The sequence below is a fragment of the Marmota flaviventris genome, chromosome 1 (genome assembly GCF_047511675.1).
Source record: "Marmota flaviventris isolate mMarFla1 chromosome 1, mMarFla1.hap1, whole genome shotgun sequence".
Taxonomy (NCBI): Eukaryota; Metazoa; Chordata; class Mammalia; order Rodentia; family Sciuridae; genus Marmota; species Marmota flaviventris.
Genome location: NC_092498.1, coordinates 116,013,035 through 116,034,800, shown reverse-complemented (window position 1 = coordinate 116,034,800; position 21,766 = coordinate 116,013,035). Strand labels below are relative to the sequence as shown.

Here is a 21,766-nt window from a genome sequence, read left to right as displayed (position 1 = left end):
CGGCAGCAAAGCATCTGATCCAAGGAAAGCCGCGTCCCTGTCTCTGCCCGGGTCTCCTCCCTCCGTGTCACCCAGCCTCTGCAGCTGTGTTCCAAATGCAGGGCTCGGCTGATTCTTCAAAGGCCTAAAAATAGAGGCTCCTGTCCCCCCACCAGGCTGTGCTGGAAGCCATTTCCCTGCCCCTCCCTCCAGCAGACACCCACGAGATCGAGATCTCCGCTCTCCAAATGCAGCAGTGATGAAATCCCAGGAACAGCCCGCTCCTCGGGACGGCTCTCGGCACACAGTGGGGACGCTTCACCTGCCCCAGAAGCACAGAGGAACTTCAGATTAATTACACGGCATAACGGCTCCGTTCTCCGAGGCTGGCGGTGTGCGCAACAACGCAAAGATAGTAATAGTGGGCTCCGGACCGCTACCGTAGGAACAAGGGTTCAAGGGAGGACGAGAATGAATAAGCTCTCAGTGGCATTTCCCGGAGCATGGTTAGTGCTCCCTGGTGACATGCAATGTGACTAGAGGAATATACTAATAATCCTTTCTGTTTGCATAGATAAGCATTTATCTTAATGTGTATCATCTTAAGGTAGCTGGGCACGGTGGTGCTCACCTGTCATCCCAGCAACTCGGGAGGCTGAGGCCAGAGGATCGAACGTTCAAAGCCAGCCTCAGCAACTCAGCGAGACCCTGTCTCTAAATAAAAAAATAAAAAGGGCTGGGGATGTGGCTCAGTGGGTGAGCACCCCTGGGTTCAATTCCCAGTACCAAAAAAAAACAAAAACCCTCAGTACAGGTCTTACTGATTCACCAAATGCACCGATTGCCAGAGAGGAAGAAGTTGAAGGTATTGCTAATCGATTTCTGTGTAATAGATTCTACCCCAAATTAGTCATCAATAGGCATTATCTCACAAAGTCTGTGGAATGAGGAGCAGCCTGAGCTGGCTGGCCCTGCCTGGGGGTCTTCATGAGGTCAGGGAGGATCCTGGTCATTCCAGAGGGGCCGGATGACCTGCTTCCCAATGGCTCAGACACGTGACGGGCCAGTGGGTGCGAGGCTTCAGTTGCTCCCATGGGGACTGCTCCAGAGGGCTGCTTGGGCACCACCACAGGGCAGCTGCTCTCTCCGGAGCCAGGGGTCCAGAGAGAGCGAGGAGACAGCCTCTGTGTATGTGCCAGCCCCACCTGGTCACCTTTGCAATGGCCCGTTCAGTTCAGGTGGGGACCACAGAGAATGCATTCTGGGAATGAGCAGGTCCTGGAATCCACAGGAGCCCGGCCTCTGCGTGGCTGCTCCCTGGTGGCTGTGGAACCAGGCACCCGGGGAGGAGCAACGGCCGGGATGCGGCAGCACTAGGCTCTGCCTGGCTCCATATCCTAAGCTGGTTTTATCCAACCAAGAGTTTCCACCAGTCAGTCCCAGGGTCTGTGGGAGGGATCGTGGTGAAATCTCCCTATGAAAAGAGTGGCCGCCTCTCTGGGGATTCAGACAGTGTTGCTTCTTTCGTGAGGGTATTTCTTCGATTTGTTCTTTCTTCCAACATTAACACGGGTATCCCGAGCCGGAAAGGCCCCGTCCCCTCTAAGGATGCTGTTTCTGTTTTGAAGAGGTATCAAGGAATGACTCCTGCTCAGACCTGCCCGAGATTCAGAACGGCTGGAAGACCACTTCCCACACGGAGCTGGTGAGGGGGGCCAGAATCACGTACCAGTGTGACCCGGGCTACGACATTGTGGGCAGCGACACCCTCACCTGTCAGTGGGACCTCAGCTGGAGCAGTGACCCCCCATTCTGTGAAAAAAGTAAGAATCCTCTTGTTTCCTTCCCCTAAGTCGGTGGTGGTGAGTCCTGCCCTGTTTATCGGCTCAGCCGCCCCCTCCCCTCCACAAATGCTGATTTGTAGGTCCCGGTGAGCGCTCAGGCTCGGCCCTCAGAAGCCTGGAAGATGTGCAAATGAGTGGAATGGGTTGGAGGTGAGACAGTAGGGAGTGGTGGGGACTGCGGTGAGAGGAGCATGCGGCCTGTTCAGAACCAGCACCCAAACGCAGGTCTTCCAAACACCTGGGCCAGCAGAGAAAACGAGCCTGGGATGCCCTAAGACAGGAGCCCCCCTCCTAACCCCGCGTCTCATGGAGCTGACTGCCTCCCGAGCCTGGCTCCCGGGCTCCGGGGCTCCTGATGCCTTCCCCCCGCTCACCATCCCTGCCTCCGCAGGAGAGTGACCCGGCAGGTGACCACGGCTGACTCTAGGGTCTGGAAGGGGGGCTTAGGAAAAGGAAGCGTTCCTGGTCTCTGCCTTAATGTCTGGTTCGCAGAGGGGGGAGCTAGACTGGGAGGAGCCCCTCCCCTGGCCACTGGCTTCCCACCTCCTCAGCCAAGCTGTAGTCCCCAGCCTCCTGCCGGGACTCCTGGGGACACACATAGACCAGCATGTCTTGAACACGACTTGAATCAGAGGAGCACGCTAAGAAATGGGGTTGGCAGAGGGAACAAAGGTATCGGGAAGGGACGTGGGGTCCCCTATAAACTCCCTATCATAACCGCTTCCAGAAAGTGTCCTTACTGCAGGGACAGAACAGGCGCTGCAGGAGGCCCACAGAACCAGCGAGTGGGTTGTCCTGGGTGTCCCGTAACTGTGTGTGTGTGTGTGTGTGTGTGCGCGTGCGTGTGCATGTGGACAGAAGATAAAGCAGTGAGGAACGAGCTCCCCTGGACCAGCTCATGAGCGTGGTCCACAGCCCCGCCGCCATCCGGAGCACCTTAAAGGCTTGGGAAGGTCATAAACCAGCCCTCGGTAGAAACGACTTCTTGCTCGCCTTCATCTTTGCCGAGAAAAATCTCCAATCCGAGTCGAGAAATTTTTAAATTACTTGAAATCTAAGATTTTTCATTTCTAAAATCCTGGAGTCTGTATTTGAGCAGTTCTGCTTCCGGGCCAGCCCTCGAGGTCCCACTCGAGCGGAGGACACCCACCAAGTGGCCCCAGCCCGCCTCCCTTCTAGAGAAATGAGGTCCGGGGAGCCCCCGGAACAGTGGGCGCCCCTAGGAAGGCCTCTCTGGGGCCAGCGACCCTCCTGACATTGGCAGTGCCCAGAGCCAGACCGTGGGCACCCACTGGCAAAGCAGGCTGGCTAGGCGGGGCGGTCACAAAGAGAAGGGGACAGTCCCTTATGACCTGGCTCTCTGGCAATGGAGAAGAGGGAAGGAAGGAAGGAAAACAGAGAAAGAAAAAGGGGGGGGAGAGAGAGAGAGAGAGAGAGAGAGAAAATCAATAGCTACAAAGACATTTTATTGTGGAGGGATTTGTACCAACTGCCCAGCAACTGTCCTGGGTTGTTGTTTGTTTTTTTTTTTTCTTTTTTTTTAACTCAGAAAAATGGAGGTATTTCCACCCCATACATACTGCCTACCTCACTCCTTCTTAATTGGTTTATTGTTTTACTTTCGTCTGTATTGATTCTTTAATTAAAGAAGTACTGGATTCTTGCTTTATCTTAATCAAACACTGTGAAGAGGAGTTACCCTGCTTTGTCCCCATCAGTGGTGACTCAGGACCTCCTGAGGTGGCTGCCCATATTTAGCACTTCCCTCCTTAAAAGATTTGCACGGCTGCCAGGCAAGGTGGGGCACACCTAGGATCCCAGTGGCTCTGGAGGCTGAGGTGGGAGGATGGCAAGTTTGAGGCCAGCCTCAGCAACTTAGTGAGGCTCTAAGCAACTTAGTGAGGCCCTCTCTCTAAAAAGATATTTTAAAAGGGGGCTTCAGGTGGTACAAAAAAAAAAAAAGAAAAAGATTTGCTTCACCTCCTTTTGAAACAAGTAATGGGGGGATGTATAACCTTACCCATAGACCTTTGAGGCCCCGTGCAGATCCTAAGACAGGTTCCTAAAAGAGGCCTTACACCCGGGTCTGCCTCCTGGCCCAGTCTCCAGCCTCCTTTAGCTCAACGAGAGATGCCCCTTTCGGAAATTTTCTAGAACATTCTGTAACTCTGGGCCAAGCCGCGATCTGACGCCTCTCGGTCTGATGTGCTCTCGCGCAGTCATGTACTGCACCGACCCGGGGGAGGTGGACCACTCGACCCGCCTGATCTCGGACCCCGTGCTGCTGGTGGGCACCACCATCCAGTACACCTGCAACCCGGGCTTCGTGCTGGACGGCAGCTCGCTCCTCACCTGCTACAGCCGCGAGACCGGGACGCCCATCTGGACCTCCCGCCTGCCCCACTGCGTCTGTGAGTCCCGGCGGCTGCTGCCGCCTCCTGCGCAGCTGCAGACCGGCTGCTTCTCAAGAAGGGCTGGGGGTGGCCTTCGGCTGTAGGGAGGGTCTTTATCCTCATGGCCACCACCCCACCGTGGCCAGCAGGGACCAGGGCCCTTGGACTGTAACATTTACCGTAAAGATACAGAGTACCCACCCAGTCCCCGCTCTTCTTCCTCAAGTAACACTGCGGTCTTCATTTGAAGAATAGGATGCTGAAGTTCAGAGAGGGTAATTGCCTACCTGGGGTCGCACAGCGAGTTAACAGTGGAGGTCAGATATAAACTCAGAGCTCTTTAAAGCCTTTCCTAGGGACTCTGCTGGGCTCTCAGGAGTCACGCCATTGCTTGAAGAAAGCACAGGGTCATGTAGAAGGGGCAGTGCTCCCCAGTAGTTGTGGGGTAGACATTGTCAGTGATGCTGCTATTTTCACATAGGGTACTGCGAACAGCCCCACTATAGACACAGCCAGGTCACAGTCAAGTGACTGCACAGGGACCTCCCCTCCCCACAGCAGCCCCTGGGGACCAGCCCGCATCACCTGGGCCTTGGGGGCACAATCAGCCTCCAAGCTGTGACAGAGAGGAAGGCAGATCACGATAGTCACTGTGCACAGAAAGCGTGGGACACGTGTCATCCATATATCGTGATTGTGCGTGAGTGTGCATGGATGTTTGGCGTGTGTGTGCATCTGTGAACATATCTGAGGCCCAGGGGGACGTGGTGGAGGTCACGACGCTCCCTCAGACACAAACTTGGGACTCTCCCCTCCACGTCCACTGCCGCTCACACCAGCCCTGACCCCGACCTCGTTTTGCCTTGGCTGACGGTCGGGGCACAAACTCACACACGGCATCCCAAAGAGACTTCAGCCTGTGGCCCTGCCCCTGAGCCTCGGCCACACCTCCTTCCGCAGTCCCAAGGCTTGAAGGGAATCCACACCCTTCGGGTTCTGTTATGGGTTGAGTGGTATTCCTCAAAAGGGCTGGGTTAGGGTCCTGACCCCATAACTGTGACCTTTATCAAGATCAGGGCCTGCTGGGCACGGTGGCCCACGCCTGTCATCCCAGCAGCTCGGTAGGATAAGGCAGGAGGATCACGAGTTCAAAGCCAGCCTCAGCAAAAGCAAGGTGCTAAGCAACTCAGTGAGACCCTGTCTCTAAATACAAAATAGGGCTGGGGACGGGGCTCAGTGGTCGAGGGCCCCTGAGTTCAATACTGGGCACAAAAATAAAAATAGGGCATTTCTTTGCAAGTGTGACAAAATTAAGATGTGGTCCTATTATATTGAGGGGTGGGGTAGCTAATCCAGTGACCAGTGTCTTATGAGAGAGCCAAGCACTGGGGTGGGGCCTGTGGTTTTAGCTGCTGGGGAGGCTGAGGCAGGAGGATCACTTGAGCCCAGGAGTTTGAGGTCAGCCTGGACAACCTAGTAAGACTCTGTCCCAAAAGGAGGCAGGGGAAGGGGCTGGGAAACTGTGTGCACGTGGAGACTCAGCCTGGGCCAGGCCACGCGGGGACAGAGGCAGAGACAGGAGCTCCCGGCCTTGCCGGCCTCTACCGGAAGCAGAGACCCCACGGGTCTCAGGGCACAGTCCTGTTGCCACCTTGATTTCTGCCTTCCGACCTCCAGAGCCCACGAGCAGCTGTGGTTCTGAGTTGCATCAGGAAAGGAATGACGTTCTACCTTCCCCATGGCCACCCCAAGTGTCCCCAGAAGCCACAGTAGCAGCTCAGCGTCAGAGCCCAGGGAGGAGCCGCTAAACACAAAAGCATGTTTGGAGCACAGCAAGCGGAGCTGCCGTTGATTAAAAAGGAAAAGGGATTCCGCTCATGAGACGCAGCCTCCCCAGACCCTCCCGGGCTGCCCGGTCTTCCTAGATCTCCCAGCAGCGAGCGGCCTCCCTCCCCGGGGCCCCATCTGCAGGCACTTAGAGGCTCCCCGACAAAAAAAGACGTTAATGAGCCCGAGAGTCAAGCAGGTGTCAGGAGGCTCGCTGGGCTCCCAGGGGTGGGGAGAAGGTGCCCTGTGGTGGCAGCTGGGTTGCAGGCAGCAGGTGAGGGTGACAGGGGATGACAGGGGCCTGTGACAGGTTTTTGGACACACCCCCAGCTCTGCTGGGTGACTTTGGGCAAATAACTTGACCTCTCTGGCCTCAGAGCCTTTGTCTGTGAAAAGAAGTCATACCGTCTGTGGAGCAGGGTATGCTTCCGTTACTTTAGGGTCTTGGATGACCCTGTCCATGATGGATTGACCCCCTCATCGGGAGCCTGTGGCAGCACATTCCAGCAGCATTACCTGGTGGAACGAAACTCCTACCCCAGCACAAGGACGCGGGAGCAGAGGCGGCTGTGGGCCCGCCCCCTTCCCAGGGCACGCCCCCATGACCTAAAGCCTCCTGCCAAGCCCCGCCTCTTCACGGTTCCATCCCCCAACAGCACCAAGCTGGGACCAAGCCCTGACTTGTGGGCTTCCAGGAACCCTTGAGATACACAGTGGGTAATGGCAGCAGCTCATTCACTCAGTAGGCGCCTTCTGTATGCAGCCACATCAAAACTGAGGCCCCCACGCTTGATGCCCTGGTGACCCGAGTCCCTGGGCCCACACACCCGGTGGCCCACTTACAAGGCAGTTGGTGGGAACAACATTCAACCTCCTGCGTCTTGGTGGTGCTCTACCTGGGATCTGAGGTGCCTAGAGGCTCCTGGGCTCCCTCAGGAACGTCCAGAGCTGCAGGACGGGGTCCTGAGAGCTGTGACCGCAGCTGTCCTTCCTGGTTGGCATGGCCTGGGGGGGTGACGGGGCAGGTGGGCAAGGCTGGCGGACGTGGGTGGGGGTGGCCTGGAGGGATGCGTCCTCCCGGGCCCCTCCTCTCTGCCCAGAGTCTGTCCCTGGGTGAACTTGGGGATGACCTTGAGCTTGTGGAGCAGTTCACAAGGGTCTGACGGATGTCCCTGTGTCCCTCAAAAGTTTTGAAAGCCCTCATCGCCCTCCTGTGAGTGCCTGGTGGCACCCCAGGGTGCCCTGGGGCAAAGTTTGGGAACCACGATGCTAGCCCCTGGACACACGGCAATGGCCAAGCAGGCAGACATGATCCACACTCTCACGGAGCCCGGGGCCTACGGGGAACCAGGGAGGAGAAACAGGCCTAGGAGGGAAATAGCAATCCATCTTTGGGTCACCTCCTCCAGGAAGTCCTCCTTGACCCCAGGACTGGACCGTGTTTCCCACAGAACCTAGAGACCATCTCTCACGGCACATGCTGCGGCTTATCGCAGCCATCTGTTGAGAGCTCATAGGATCAGACACGAAAGTCACTTACTGGGATGGCATTCAAACTTCCCAGGCCCTTCACAGAGCGCCCTGAACTCGGGGTATAAGGATGTTGCAGCTGGGCCGAGCCCCCATCTGCTGTGGCCAGACTGCGGCCGCGGTCGGGGCTCATGGGCAAGCCTCCCCCGTCGGCCTCCCTCGGCCAGCAAGTGGAGGCTGCTGAGTGTCGATCTTCATTTAGAAAAATACTGAGCTCTGAGAAAGCAAAGCCCAGAGAAACTCGGGAGGACCCTGGGGATTAAGCACAAGAGGGGCTCCTCATTAGAGAAAACCGTTACACACACAGGACACAGAGCACAGCGGGTCCCGGTGACACCCCAGCCCTGCTGCTTACCGGTGGTGTTATGTGGCTTCAGACAAGCCGATTTCCTCCTCCAGAGGATTAACAGCTGAGCACCGGCCTGAAAGCTCACAGTGGCGTGCCCGGCATGCAGCAGATGCTCAATGAACGCTGGGTGCCCGGCATGCAGCAGATGCTCAATGAACGCTGGGTGCCAATTCCCACAGAGTTCCAGTGCTGCACGACTCACGGGGTCTTCTACAAACCAGTCGCGACAGTCACGGCTTCATCTTGAGCACTTTGTTCAAATGTCCTCTAAGAGGAGCATCTCTTCCTTACAGAGAGGGAAACTGGAGGAAGAGCAGAAGAAGGAGCAGGCTGCGCTTCTGTCTGTAAGACGTCAGAGGACTCCCCAGAGAGCGCAGGATGACGTCACTCCAGTTACCACAGAGGTGTCAAAACCTTAGAGGGTGGTGGTCAGAGAACCCTGGTCCTGAAATTTCTAGAGAATCCTTGGTGGTGGAAACGGGGTGCAGTCCATATCTAGGACACAGCCCCCACCACAAAGAAGGACCCGGCCCCAAATGCCAATCATGCCAAGATGGAGAAAACCCACCCGGGATGACCTCATTTCAGGGTGTGGGGGCATACTACTGCCCACCCACGATTCTGCTAAGCTCCGAGTGTTGGCGCAGCCCTGTCTATTGAGCAGATGAGAAAAATGGAGACCAGAGACATAAAGCGACTCATCCAAGGTCACACAGCAGACCCAGGTCTCCAGTTGTAAATTCAGGCCACTTTCTGGATCCCTCTCCTGCCACCTCCGGGGCTCTGAAGGTGCACACTCAGAGAGAGCTGCTTCTACCGGGGAGTGAGTCCATCTGAAATCCTTCTCACACTCTCACTTACGCTGGGATCCAAGCTGAGTTGGACCGACTTGCGAGGCCCAGAATCCTAGACACACAGCTCAGTCACCACCTTCTTGGAGACTTTTCACACATGAGTCCCCAAAACCTCAGTGGCCTCGTCTGTCAAATGGGTGCATGGTGCAGGAACAACAGATTCCAGGTGCCTGTGAACCTGGCTCGGCCAGTCACTGGTCTGGGCCTCTAGCAGATGACCAGCGGTTCTGAGCTTCGTGTCCTCCCATCTCAGATGAGGACGAGGTAACGGCCTTGTCTTGGGGTCCCTGTGATCATGAATTGAGGGCCTCGATGGGAAATTCCCAATGGTGTCTGGTCCCTAGGACACTCTCGGTGAGCGTGGCTACTCTGGCCAGTTCTGTCCCTCCCTCTGAGGAGGCGAGGAGGATCAGAGGTGATCTCTGCAAGTCATCCCATACAGGATGGATGTTCCGATGTTTCAGAAATGAATTCATTAAATGATTAATGAATGGATTAGCCAGGCCCAGACACAAAGCAGCAGCAGTTCTGAGCCCTGGATGAGCTTCATAATCACTGGGGAATTTCTTAAAAGAGCGCCCTGGGGCCTGATTAACTGACCTCAGGGGGCAGAGCCAGGTCCTGGGTAAGTCGGGAGATTCTGGCGCTCAGCCAGGGGGCTGTGGGACCCACACCCTCGCCTCGCCTGGGCCTACTACCATTTCCCCCTCCACATCCAGGACTGATCACTCACCCTTCGTCACTCTGTGTCCTCTTGGCACAGGGCAGGCACCCGGGATCAATTCATACAATACCATACGTGAATGAATTTTTGTTAGAATTACATAAAGGTACAGCCATGTCTGTCTCGCTCGTTATTGCATGCTCAGGGACAAGAACAATGCCTGACACATAATAGGTGCTCAATAAATATTTGCTGTGTTCATTAATCTCGGTGACTTCATGAAAGAGAATTCCAAGGAAAGGTACCTGGAAATCTGCTGGGTAACACTGCCACCTGCTGGTCACTCTCCGCACTGCAGGTGCTACAGGATTTTCCTTCTCTGGGGGTTTCAAGAGGAAGCATCCTGCAGCCCAGAGGGAGGGAGAGAAGGAGGAGGCGCCCTGCCCCTGTGCTGGTCCCTCAGCAGAGATGTCACCACACTGGATCGCCATGATAACTGCTCACTCTTCTCCATTAGACTGAGTTCTGGGATAACAGAAATCTTCCTTCTCCGACTCCCCACGCTCCACCCAGCTCCCAGTTCAGATCTGGCACATAGTAGGTTGCAGAGTCATAGTAGGACTAAAAAAGAAGCCCAGACCGCCAATCCCTGACTTCAGAGATTTATGCACTTGATAGTGTCGTGCAGGGACTCTAACTCCTCGACACTGTGGTGCATACTGCCCCCAGTGTGTGTGCCTAGACACACAACCAAGGTCTGACTCTGGGCCATGGACACTGGATTCCAAGCACGTTTACTTTAGAACCCTCCTTGAACTGAGTTCATGCAAGATCATCCAAGACACACTGATTGGAGCCGGGCACAGTGGCCCACACCTACCATCCCAGCAGCTCAAGAGGCTGAGGCAGGAGGATTGCAAGTTTGAGGCCAGCCTCAGCAACTTAACAAAGCCCTATGCAACTTAGTGAGACCCTCTCTCTAAATAAAAAATAAAAAGGACTGGGATGGGGCTCAGTGGTTAAGTGTCTCTGGTTCAACACCTTGTACCAAAAAGAAAAAAAAAAAAAAAAACATTGATGGGGCACCTACTGTATGCCAGGCTGCTGAAGACGCAGCAGTGAGCCCAGCTGGTCTGGGGCTCGGGGATTTTCTCAGAGGATTTGTAGAGGAATCTTTAGAACAGGAGCTCTGGCCCCATCCTGCCGTCATTCAGTATAAAAGGACACAACCCACTTGCTTATGAAATGGCCTATCAGGACTCTATGTGAGGCCATAAGAAAACTTTTTTCCCGTCCCACAACCCATGGCCCAGGCACACTCTGCAGGGCTGGTGGCCCCTTGCCAGTCCCTGCAGGCCCAGGAGTCTTATCCAAAGAGGCTCTGCAACATCCTGACCCTCACTCGCCTCCCCTCACTCAGTCACTCCCCTCAGCTAAGCCAGGGGTCTCCTGCCGACACCGGGGTCTCCTGAGTCCGGCCAACAGCACATGCCTTTTGCTTTTTTAATCAAATTGTTTACACATTGATTGGACTCGGAGCACCTGGACCCTGCGCTCCGCAGGACAGGGAGCGTTCTGACCTTGGCCCCTCTACAGGACTCCCCCGGCCTGCGGTCAGTGTGTGTGAAATACATTCTGCATCAACGCATGAATTCCTGCGGGGCCCATCCTCCTTGTCAGGCCGGACACACCTCCAGCAGCCCAGGGCCCTGGACAGTCCCCTTTGCCATCCCTTCCCTGGATCTTGAGAGTGAGAATAAAATAGCTCCTGGCTCCTGGTGGTGACAGTCACTGGTGTAGAAAAGAAAACCCGTCAGCTCAGGGTGCAAGCAGGCCCCACCCCACCCCCACCCAGGAGAGCCAAGCCCAGATCCTTCCTCAGTGGTGACGACTGCTGTACAACACCCACCCGATTGTTGGCTCCTTCTTTGGAAGGGTGTTGGGCTGAGTGCCCACAGGGCCAGGCCCGACTCTGTGAGACACAGGGGGCCGCTCCTCAGCCCCAGCCGACCACTGCCGGAGGCCGCGCGTGCCCAGGATCGCCTGATCCCCTGACGCTTCAGAAGAAGCCAGAGATCTGGGTTATCACGTGAAACATCCTGGTTTGCAAAAGCTCCTTAACTATTGGATTTATGTCCCACACATTGAAGAGTGAGCAGCAGGTCACAGTCACAGGGAGAAGATCGCGGTCAGGCCTATGTACAGCGCATCTCCCACCCACAGGTTCCAGGGCCCTGGGTTAAGTCCCTCTGTGCCCCTCCGTGCTCTGGTCGGTATCATGGGCTGGCACATAACAGCTGCTCAGTAAACACCTGCTGACTGGGCGGATGAGAGCTTGCTGTGAGCCGATGTTGTCCTGGGCCCTGGGGACTCCTGGCATGAACACGGGAAAGAGGCGCAGAGAGGACCAAAGACTGTGGGGACAGACTGATGGAGGCCTGTGCCCGTTACAGAGCAGAGCTCCAAGGACACTGGGATCTGTGCCGTGGTGGACAGACCTGGATCTCGAGGGGATCCTTGAGATTCGTCTTGCAGAATAAGTCGCCTCCAGCAACACACGTGTGTGATCTTACGGTCCCGGGGACGAGGAGCCTGGGATGGCTGAGCCAGGTCTTGGGGTCCGGCATCTCTCACAGGACAGTCCCTGGGGCTGGGGTCTCCCCCAAGGGTGGAGCAGGGAGGGCCCCACCTCCGTCCTCGGGGTGTCTGCAGGATTCCCTTCCTTACAGGCTGTTGGCCAGAGGCCACCTGCACAGCCAGGTGCTTCACCCAGGACAGTAGAGAGGGCCTCCTAGGCAGACAGGGTGACCGTCTTACAGCCGCGTCACGTGATGATGTCCCAGAGCCTCTGACATGTTCTTTGAGTTAAAAGCAGGTCCGGGTCCTACCCACCCTCGAAGAGATGGAGACGGGGACCATGAAGAGCTGTCTTGTCGTGGGTCCCCCGTGTCACCTGGGCACAGGAGGACAGAGGGCGCGCCAGGGAGGGGGCTCCCCAGGCTACACTCGGGGGTGGGTGGCGCATCCAGTAGGCAAAACGCAACTGGTTCCCGGAGACGCAGAGCAGGAGGTGGGAGGAGGAGGGGCTGAACCTGCAGGAGCCACGTCCTCTCCCGAGCGTCGGGTCATCGGGTGGGGGGGGAAAGGCCCCTGCTCCATCTGCACCAGGGGTCTGCAGGGGCGAGACCCCGGGAATTGCCGACGAATCACTCAGACGCCACAGGAGACTTCTAGAACCTTCTCTCTTGAGTAGCACTACCAGGGGCGATCCGAAGCCACTGGTGGGAGACCTTTCCATCTCGTCTTTCCGACGAGTGCGAGGTGCTGCTGGATGGCAGGTCTCGAGTCAGAGCAAGGCCCCCGCCAAGGAGGAGCTGCGTAGGATCCGGCGTGGAGAGACCAGGACCCAGGAGCACAGGTGGGGGAGGTAGAGCGTGGGACCCCCGTGGGGGTGGATCCGGCAGGTCCTCGGGAAGATTAAGAGTGGGATCCACATGGACGAACAGGTCCACTGTGGGTGCATACAAGAAAGCAGGACTCACAAGGTCTTTCTGCAGCAGCATCGTTCATGTGAGCCGAGAGGAGGCACTGAGGGTCCCCAGGCTGGGGACACACCACATGTGGTCCATCCACACACGGTGCATTATTCAGCCTTTAAAAGGAGGAAACCTGGCTGGGCACCGTGGTGCACGCCTGTCATCCCAGCAGCTCAGGAGGCTGAGGCAGGAGGATCACGAGTTCAAAGCCAGCCTCAGCCACAGCGAGGCCCTAAGCAGCTCAGTGAGACCCTGTCTCTAAATAAAACACAGAATAGGGCTGGGGTGGGGCTCAGTGGTGAGTGTCCCTGAGTTCAATCCCCAGGGCCCCCCAAGAAAAGATGAAAACTCTGACATGGGCTACGGCAAGGATGAACCTGAGGACATGATGCTCAGAGAAGTAAGCCAGTCCCCAAAAGATAACTGCCGTGTGACACCTTGTCCCTGAGGTCCCTGAGGCCATCAAGTTCCTAGAGAAGAAAGCAGAAGAGAGGAGCCAGGGCCGGGAGGGGAGATGGGAGTCGCCTAATGCAGAGCTCCAGGTGTGCAAGACGAAGCTCTGGAGACGGCTCATGCATCACTGAGAATGTCCCCGACACTCACTGGCCAAGACGGTGACTCTCATGCTGGGGGAGATTTTACTGTAACTTAAACATCCTGTAGTCCTAGGCATGGGGCGGGTTTGCTGGTCGTCCGTCCACCTAGGGGCAAAGAAGGAGTGCGTCCCCTGCTGGGCCTGGGTGGGTGTCACCTGCAGGCTCAACTCTCTGGCCACCCCGGACCTCGTGTCTGCAGCTGGAGAGAACAGACACAGGTGCTAGCGGGAGCTTATTCGCTGAGGCCATGATTGAACTCCTACTGTATCCCAGGCCTTGAGCTTCCAACACAGTGTGACAAACTCATATCCAGTAAGGGAAGCAGACACTTCATTGAATAATCAACAGCATATGATTGATACCATGATCAATAATCAATACCATGATCAATAATCAATACCATAATCAATAATCAATACCATAATCAATCATTAATACCATAGACTGGGTGGAGGGAGGAAGGAAAGATCCATGACTCGGGAGGCATCCAAGAAGGTTTCCTAGAGGAGGAGCAATGAGGACGAGTATTGAAAGACAAGACCTGGATGCTCTAGGAGGGTGGGTCAGGTGTCAGAGGAGAAGCAGGACGATCCCTTCATTACCCACCACTGCCACCTGTTGCTTACTGAATGGCTAACATTCCAAGAACACCCTGAGCACTTTACATCTCATTTAATCCTCCAAACCCCTGTGAGATAGGTACTGTTATTCCCAGTTGTGCTGATAAGGAAACCTAGGATCAGAGAGGTCATGCCATTTGCCGCAGGTCACACAGCTAATAAGCAAAAGAACCAGAGTTCAACCCAGACTCACAACCCCGTGCCCAGGCTCAGTTTGTTCCCGGAGGTGGGAGAGAGCAAAGCCTGAGGAACGGGTGACCGGTCGACGTGAGGTGGACTGGAGAGGGCCTGCCGCCAGGTGACAGCTGGGTCCCGTGGGCTCGGGGTCGGTGTCACCACCTTTGTTTTGCACCGTCTCATCAGAGCCCCCCGGGGCTTGCGTTTCAGCGGAGGAGTCCCTGGCGTGTGACAACCCAGGCTTGCCTGAAAACGGATACCAGATCCTGTACAAGCGACTCTACCTGCCCGGCGAGTCCCTCACCTTCATGTGCTACGAAGGCTTTGAGCTCATGGGCGAAGTGACCATCCGGTGCATCCTGGGACAGCCATCCCACTGGAACGGGCCCCTGCCTGTCTGTAAAGGTAAAGAAGAGTCCCGGGGCCCCTGAAGCTGCTCTGAAGGGGCGGGCGGCTGTCCCTGGTGAAATCTAGCAGGCCACCTGTTGTCATCCGTTTTCTGTCGCTCTAACAAGAGGCCTGAGGCAGGGAACCTTATTAAGAATAGAAGTCTGTTATTCAGCTATGGGAAGTCCGTGAGCTTGGTACCACATCTGCTCAGCATCTGGCCAGGGCATCCCGTGGTGAGTCAGGGATGTGTGCCAGCTCCGGTCTCTCCTCCTCTTCCCACGAAGCCACAATGCCACAGGGAGGGCCACCCTCTTGGCCTCAACTAACCTAATCATCTCCAAAGCCCACCCCCAAATACACCAGGAGACAGGTATGAGGACTGGCTTTCAACCGCGTGACCTGCTGGGGACACACCCAAGTCAGTGCGCTGGCCAGTGACCAGTCAGCTTTTCCACTGGTCTTGGGGCCGCCATGGAATGAGAACTCTGGCCCACCCCTCCTCAGGAGGTCCCAGGATCGGGTGGGACGTGCCTGTCGCCAAGCCCGCGGCCTCCGCTGGCCTGCCGGCCCCTACCACTGCAGCCTTGAACCCTGAAGCCCCTCACCTCTGGGGAGTTGCACCCTGGGAAGAAGCACCCATCCTGGATGGAAAATTGGGGGGCTCAGCTGCCACGTTCCTTTAGGCCAGGGCCGTCTCCGTCTCCTGGGCCGCCAGGTGCTCTAGGAATAAAGTGGCTGGAAGTAGTCTCCATGGCGGGCCAAGCCTCGTCCCTACACGCGGGATGAACAGGAGATGGGCTGGGCTGACTCAGATGAGCATGCCAAGCAGGGAAACGGCCGCTGGATGTCACCTAAGGGCCTCGAGGCTCACCATGTCTCATGAAAGCCATGCAAGAGCCCTCACCATGTAGTTGAGAGCACAGGGAAGAGACAGCCCAGCAGTCCAGGTTGAAATCACACCACCATCTCTTAGACGCTGTGTGACGTCAGAGAAATCACTGCACATCTCTGAAACTCGACTCTCGTGTAAGATGGTGGTGTAACAGTTATCTACCTAGTGGGGCCGCTGTAAGGGTAGACTTAGGCACCGTGTGGACAGCTCTTGACACAATACCAGACACAGGGCGAGGAGTAATTGTTCATTATCACTCTTATTGGGCTAATGTCTTTACTCTGTCTCGTCTTCCCTTGGAAATTAAGGAAGTGCTCCCCTGCGTACAGAAGCCCAAGATAAATGAGAGCACACGTTCATGTCTGATGTTTTTTGGTTTCCTTTTATGCAATCAGAGCCAATCTGCATGACGTTGACTGATGCCTCCCAATTTCTCTTGCAGTTAATCAAGACAGTTTTGAACACGCTTTAGAAGGTGAGTTCAATTCCAGTACGAGAAAAAAAAAAAAAACACTCAATACATCAAGCTAATAGCAGAAAACCGGGGCAGGTCTGTGAATATCTCTATCCAGATACTTACAAACATAACAACTAATTCCGCCTTCACACTAACAAAGGTGATTCCAAAACAGGAACGGCCGGGGGCAGTGGGGCCCACCAGTCATCCCAGCAGCTCAGGAGGCTGAGGCCAGAGGATCTCGAGTTCAAAGCCAGCCTCAGCCACAGGGAGGCCCTAAGCAGCTCCAACCCTGTCTCTAAATAAAATATTTTAAAAAACTGCTGGTGGCTTAAGCACCCCTGGGTTCAATCCCCAGTACCAAAAAAAAAAAAAAAAATAGAAAGAATGTATAAAGAAAAGCAAGTCATTAGAATTGCAACTTATCCTGAATACAACCTGGAGGGAATTGATACCAGTTCTCTACGTGACAATAACAAGGCAAAAACATTAAATTAAATTCAATACTGGGCGTCCCCAGCCCTAAGCCCCCGTTGTGACCTTTCAGCCCCGTTCCCTGCTGAGCCAAGCACCCCCTGCCCTCTGCAGGGAGGGGGAGCTCAGGACAGTCCCAGGGTCTGTTCTCCCTTTCTTTCCGTCTCTTCCCCAACATTCCCCCGCCTCCCTGTCCTTTCATTACAAATCCCCAAGTGAGTTTTATTAAAGTGGAGCAGATGTTGAGAACCGTGCAGGGTGCTGGGCTCTTTTCCTTTGCGGTCCCTCTCTTTCCTCTGCCTCTGTTCAATTGGGTACAAACACCTCCCACTCCAGCCCTAGGAAAACCTCTATTGTCGCATTTCTGTAGATGTCTCCACCAATTACGCGGCTGCTGCCGTTCTTTCTGGAGCCACCATTTGCTCTGGGACAATAATGAGGTCACGTAGCGTCTGGGGCTCTGCGGAGGCCATGTCATGAGCTGCTGTTCCTTGCAACAGACCCCATTCTAATCCCAGCAGGCAGAGCCAGGGTTCCACCATAAGTGACGGGAGGAGGGTGTGTGGGTCCCTCCACCTGGAAAATAAGGGGCACGTCTCGCTGTTATTCTCCAGCGGGGCTCCGGGCCTGCCTTTTGCCAGCCAGCGAACCGTGACAGTCCCCCGGGGGGCTCTCAGACACCGTGAGCACCTTGTAACGTTCTGTGCTCGTGCATTTATTGTTGTATTAGGATTGATTTTTTCAGACCCTGTAAAGTGGCAGTTAATGGGTTATAGATTGGAGGACAGCTCGGCTCTGCTGGACGTGACCGTGGAGCAGGCGGAGAGGCCCTGCAGCCTAGGCTCTCAAGCCACCTGGGTCCCCCGTCAAGCCGTGCTGGGAAATGCCCCAGAGAGCTGCCCTAGTCCTTGCCATGGCCACCACCCTGGCTGTGGGAGCCCCCAGGTGACACGGAGAGGGTGGCCCAGGAATGGGCAGCGGAGGTTCTGGAGGAAGCCCAGGGGTCTTCTCAGTGGGGGTGTCCTCCACCTGCAGCCTGACAGCTCCCCAGCAGCTCCCACCCTCCCCTGGGCTGAAATGTCCCTGAGTGGTGCTGGCAGGGACCCCAGCTTGGGGTGACGAGGTCCCAGGCTGGCTCCAGGGTTGGAAGCTCCCGGGAGAGACCTCGTGGCTGACCCTGGGCACGGGCAACTGTCTGAGGCTCAGTTTGGTTTGGGTTTTGTTTTTTTTGTCACATGAGGTTGAACCCAGGGTCACAGCCCAGCCCCTCTTTTCTCTCCTCTGCACCCCATGGACTGTCCAGGGAACCTGCCCTCCTGGTCACCACCTTTGGGGTTTTCTCCACTTCTCTGATTTCCCTTGCGTTGGGTTCTAGCCCAAGTGTACCCACATCCAGCCCCCAGATGGCACAGAGATGATCGGGATCCCAGCTGCCATTCTGGTGGCCCTTCTGGCCATGCCACCGCAGAAGGAGTCTGGGCTCCCGGGCCCCTGGTGTCTGCCTCTGCCCTCCGGGGTCTGGGGCTCTGGGGCGTCAGCCTCTTGGGGACCGCAGCACCGGGAGGGCGGGGTCGCCCCCGCGAGCGGGCACCCGGGGTGGGGGGCGTGAGACGGGCCTCAGTGGCTTCCTTGTTCAGTAGCAGAAGCGGCAGCAGAGTCGTCGCTGGAAGGCGGGAACGTGGCCCTGGCCATCTTCATCCCGGTCCTCCTCATCTCCTTGCTGCTGGGCGGAGCCTACATTTACGTCACCAGGTAGGAGGGGGAGGGGCGGCGCTCCGCATCCCACCTGCCGCTCCCGGGCAGAGGCACCTGCGGTGGCCTCCTGGGCACCTGCCCAGCCTCCGGGTGGGCAGCAAAGGGGACAGACACCATCCCTGACCCCAGAGAACTTAGGGACTTAGGGGACACGGACAGTACACACCGCGGTGCACTGACTCACCCATCCCACCATCCACTCGCTCGCTTATGCAACAATTACACGGTGGTCATCAGATCGGGACCAGCCATTGTCCCTGGTGCTGGTGGCCGCTAGCCTGCACTTGGTGGAGAGGGAAGATATTCCCCCGCGCGGTCCAATCACCAAGTTTCCAGAGTCACAGCCCGGGGCGCGCCTACTCTGTGCCAGGCAGCCTCTGGGCGGCACAAAGCCGAGTCTTTGCCTTCTGGGATCAGGGTCCTCGGCGAGCGGGCAACGGGGACAGCAGGCGGAGCACATCAGAGAAGAATGCAGTGCGTTGGGACAGAAGAGGAACTGGGAAGGGAGAAAAGGGCTCTGGGGTCGAGATGGTTTTTAAGGAGTAGGCAGCAGAGGCCCCACTGAGAGGGCATTTGACCAAGAATTTGAGGGTGTGATCATGAGCAAACCAGCCGGTCTGTGGGAGGGGAGGATGCAGGCAGAGAAGGCGCACGTGCAAAGGCCCCGAGGCAGCCAGCGGCTAAGGTGCACCATGCCCACCCAAGCGGAGCTCAAGGTGGGGGTGGGGGGAGACTGCAGACAAATAAATGACAGCTGGGGTGAGCCACCTGCGAGAGGCGGTTTTCACACACCCCTTGTCAGTCCCGGAGGGTTGCCAGCTGTTTGGTGTCTGGGTCTCCGCGGGAGAGAAGTAACCGCCGTCCCCTCCTCCGCAGGTGCCGCTATTACTCGAGCCTCCGCCTGCCCCTCATGTACTCCCACCCCTACAGCCAGATCACCGTGGAGACCGAGTTTGACAACCCCATTTATGAGACCGGGGTGAGTTGCTCGTCCTTCCTGCCCCCTGTCCCCGCACCTGCAGCTGGCAGAGGCACATCCAGTGGCCTTGTCCCACTCCTGCCAAGTCCCCTGCTGAGCTGACCAGCTCTGCCTGCGAGTGACCAGAGCCAAAGAGAGCCTGAAGGCCTGGGGAGGGGGGACAGGCATGGGGGGAAGGGCTCTCCACAGAGCAGCTCACAGCAGGAGTGTCCCTCCTCCCAAGACAGAAGTCACAGTCCTGCCCAGTGTAAGCACAGGAGGGACGTCCTTGTGCTAGAGTCACGTCACAGGCCCACTCACCCGGCAGAGAAGGGGACCACACAGGGACATGAACACCAGGAGGTGGGCACAGCGGGGGCCACCTTAGATCCTGACCAAAGTGTAGATGTGGTTGTTCACTAGTGTGGGCCCAGCAGGACCCAGAGACTTCCACCAACATGGTGACCACTGCCAAGCTGAGCCTGTGACTTCTAGCCTTCCCTGCTCCTCACCGGGGCCTAGGATACGCTCCACACGCTCCGTGAACACTGGAGAGATTGACTTGGTTGCTACCCCAGGTGCAGCCATACCAGATGGGGACATCCCCATCCCACCAGGAAGGGGCAGAGGCTGCTTTGGACCCTCTGCATCTTCTTCCAGATCCCAGAGAAAGGCCAGGCCCGTGCAAGTGGCACTTTAGTTGTTTGGTTTTTAGGTGTTAATGATTTTCTTATTTGCTCTTGTTGGTTACACATGACAGTAGAGTGTGTTCGGACACATCAGACAGACATGGAGTGTGGCTTCCCGTTCTTGTGGCCGTGCACGAGGTGGTTTCACTGATCATGAGTTTACATATGAACACAGGAAAGTTCTGTCCAGTCCACCCCACTGTCTTTCCCATTCCCATCGCCCTCCCTTCCCTTCCTTCCCTTTGTCTAATCCAATGAACTGGGTTCTCCACCCCCCCTTATTGTGTTTTAGCATCAACATATCAGAGAGAACATTCAGCCTTTGGTTTTGGGGGGACTGGCTTATTTCACTTAGCATGATATTCTTCAGTTCCCTCCATTTACCAGCAAATGCCATAATTTCATTCTTCTTTAAGGCTGAGTAATATTCCATTGTATATATGTACCACAGTTTCTTTATGCATTCTTCTGGATATAGCTTGGCTATGGTGAATTGAGGTGCTGCAAACATCGATGTGGCTGTGTCACTGTAGCATGCTGAATTTTAACCCTTTGGATATACACCAAGGAGTGGGATAAATGGGTCAAATGGTGGCTCCATTACACACTTTCTGAGGACTCTCCATACTTGTTTCCAGAGTGGTTGCACCAATTTGCAGTCCCACCAGCAATCAGGATGTACCTTTTCCTCCCACATCTTCCCCAACATTCCGGCTGGAGTGAGATGAAATCTCAGTGGAGTTTTAATTTGCATTTCTCTAATTGCTAGAGATGATGAACTTTTTTTCATATGTTTGTGGATCAGTTTTATTTCTTCTTCTGTGAGGTGCCTGTTCAGTTCCTTGGCCCTTTTCTGGATTGGGTTATTTGGTTTGGGGTGTGAAGTTTTTGAGGCCTTTGTACACCCTGGAGATCAGTGCTCCGTCTGAGGTGCAGAGGGCAAAGCCGGAGGCTCTCTCTGCACCTTCCTGATTGTTTCCTCTGCTGTGAAGAAGCTTTTGAGACTGACACCATCCTGGACATGGTGTTTTACAGACTGGATCACTCATATGGATGAGCAGGGTGTATCACTGACCTATAGAGCCAACAGGATACTCAGCGGAAAACAATCCCCAACTCGGTAGCTCAGAGCCACAAACATGGATTTGCTCAGCAGGGTTTTAGGCTGCTCTCAGCTGGCTGGCGATCCTAGGATGGGCTGGTTGCCATCTGGGGGGCTCATTCTGCTGCCCATGTCCTTTATCAGCCAGTGGGGTCCAGAGGCTTCCGGGGCATGCCCTGTCCACGGTAAGGGCACAGGAAGAGACACGAGCAGACGCACACAGCACAGTCCGCGCACCTGCTGCGGGCCGTTTGCTAATGATCCATCCCAAGAAGCAAGTAGGGGTCACGAGGTCAAGGGCACGGACACAGGAATTCCTAAGAACTGGCACCATCCCTCGAGGCCTCGCTCTCCCACCCAGGGCTTCTCAAACCTGTGCTGCTCTCTCCCTCTCTTGCAGGAGACCAGAGAGTACGAGGTTTCTATCTGAAGGAGCCGCACCTGAGAAGGGAGCCTGCGGACGTCGCCTCAGTCACGACCCCGGGGGACGCCCATCCAGAGACCACGTGGCATTTGATGGAAGCCCTTCCCCCCCGCGCCCGCTGTCTTTTCCTTAGACTCTTCATTGGAGATTTACTGTTTTCTTCACTGTATTTATTATATTTAAAATTGAAATAGGTGTGGTTCCAGGTATCGCAGCTGCAGCCGGGTTCAAGTGACCGCCTCCATCCTGAAGGCCG

General features: G+C 55.9%; 1 protein-coding gene across 1 annotated transcript in view; it reads left to right on the top strand.

Moving 5' to 3' along the window:
* Sez6l (seizure related 6 homolog like) overlaps positions 1 to 21,516 on the top strand; it is a 90,044-nt gene extending 68,528 nt beyond the window's left edge. The window contains 7 exon segments of the mRNA XM_071609562.1: positions 1,608 to 1,802; positions 4,043 to 4,234; positions 14,580 to 14,774; positions 16,094 to 16,126; positions 18,223 to 18,334; positions 19,214 to 19,316; positions 21,487 to 21,516. Of these exon segments, the coding sequence (XP_071465663.1) occupies positions 1,608 to 1,802; positions 4,043 to 4,234; positions 14,580 to 14,774; positions 16,094 to 16,126; positions 18,223 to 18,334; positions 19,214 to 19,316; positions 21,487 to 21,516 (860 nt within the window).
* The last annotated feature ends 250 nt before the right edge of the window (positions 21,517 to 21,766 follow it).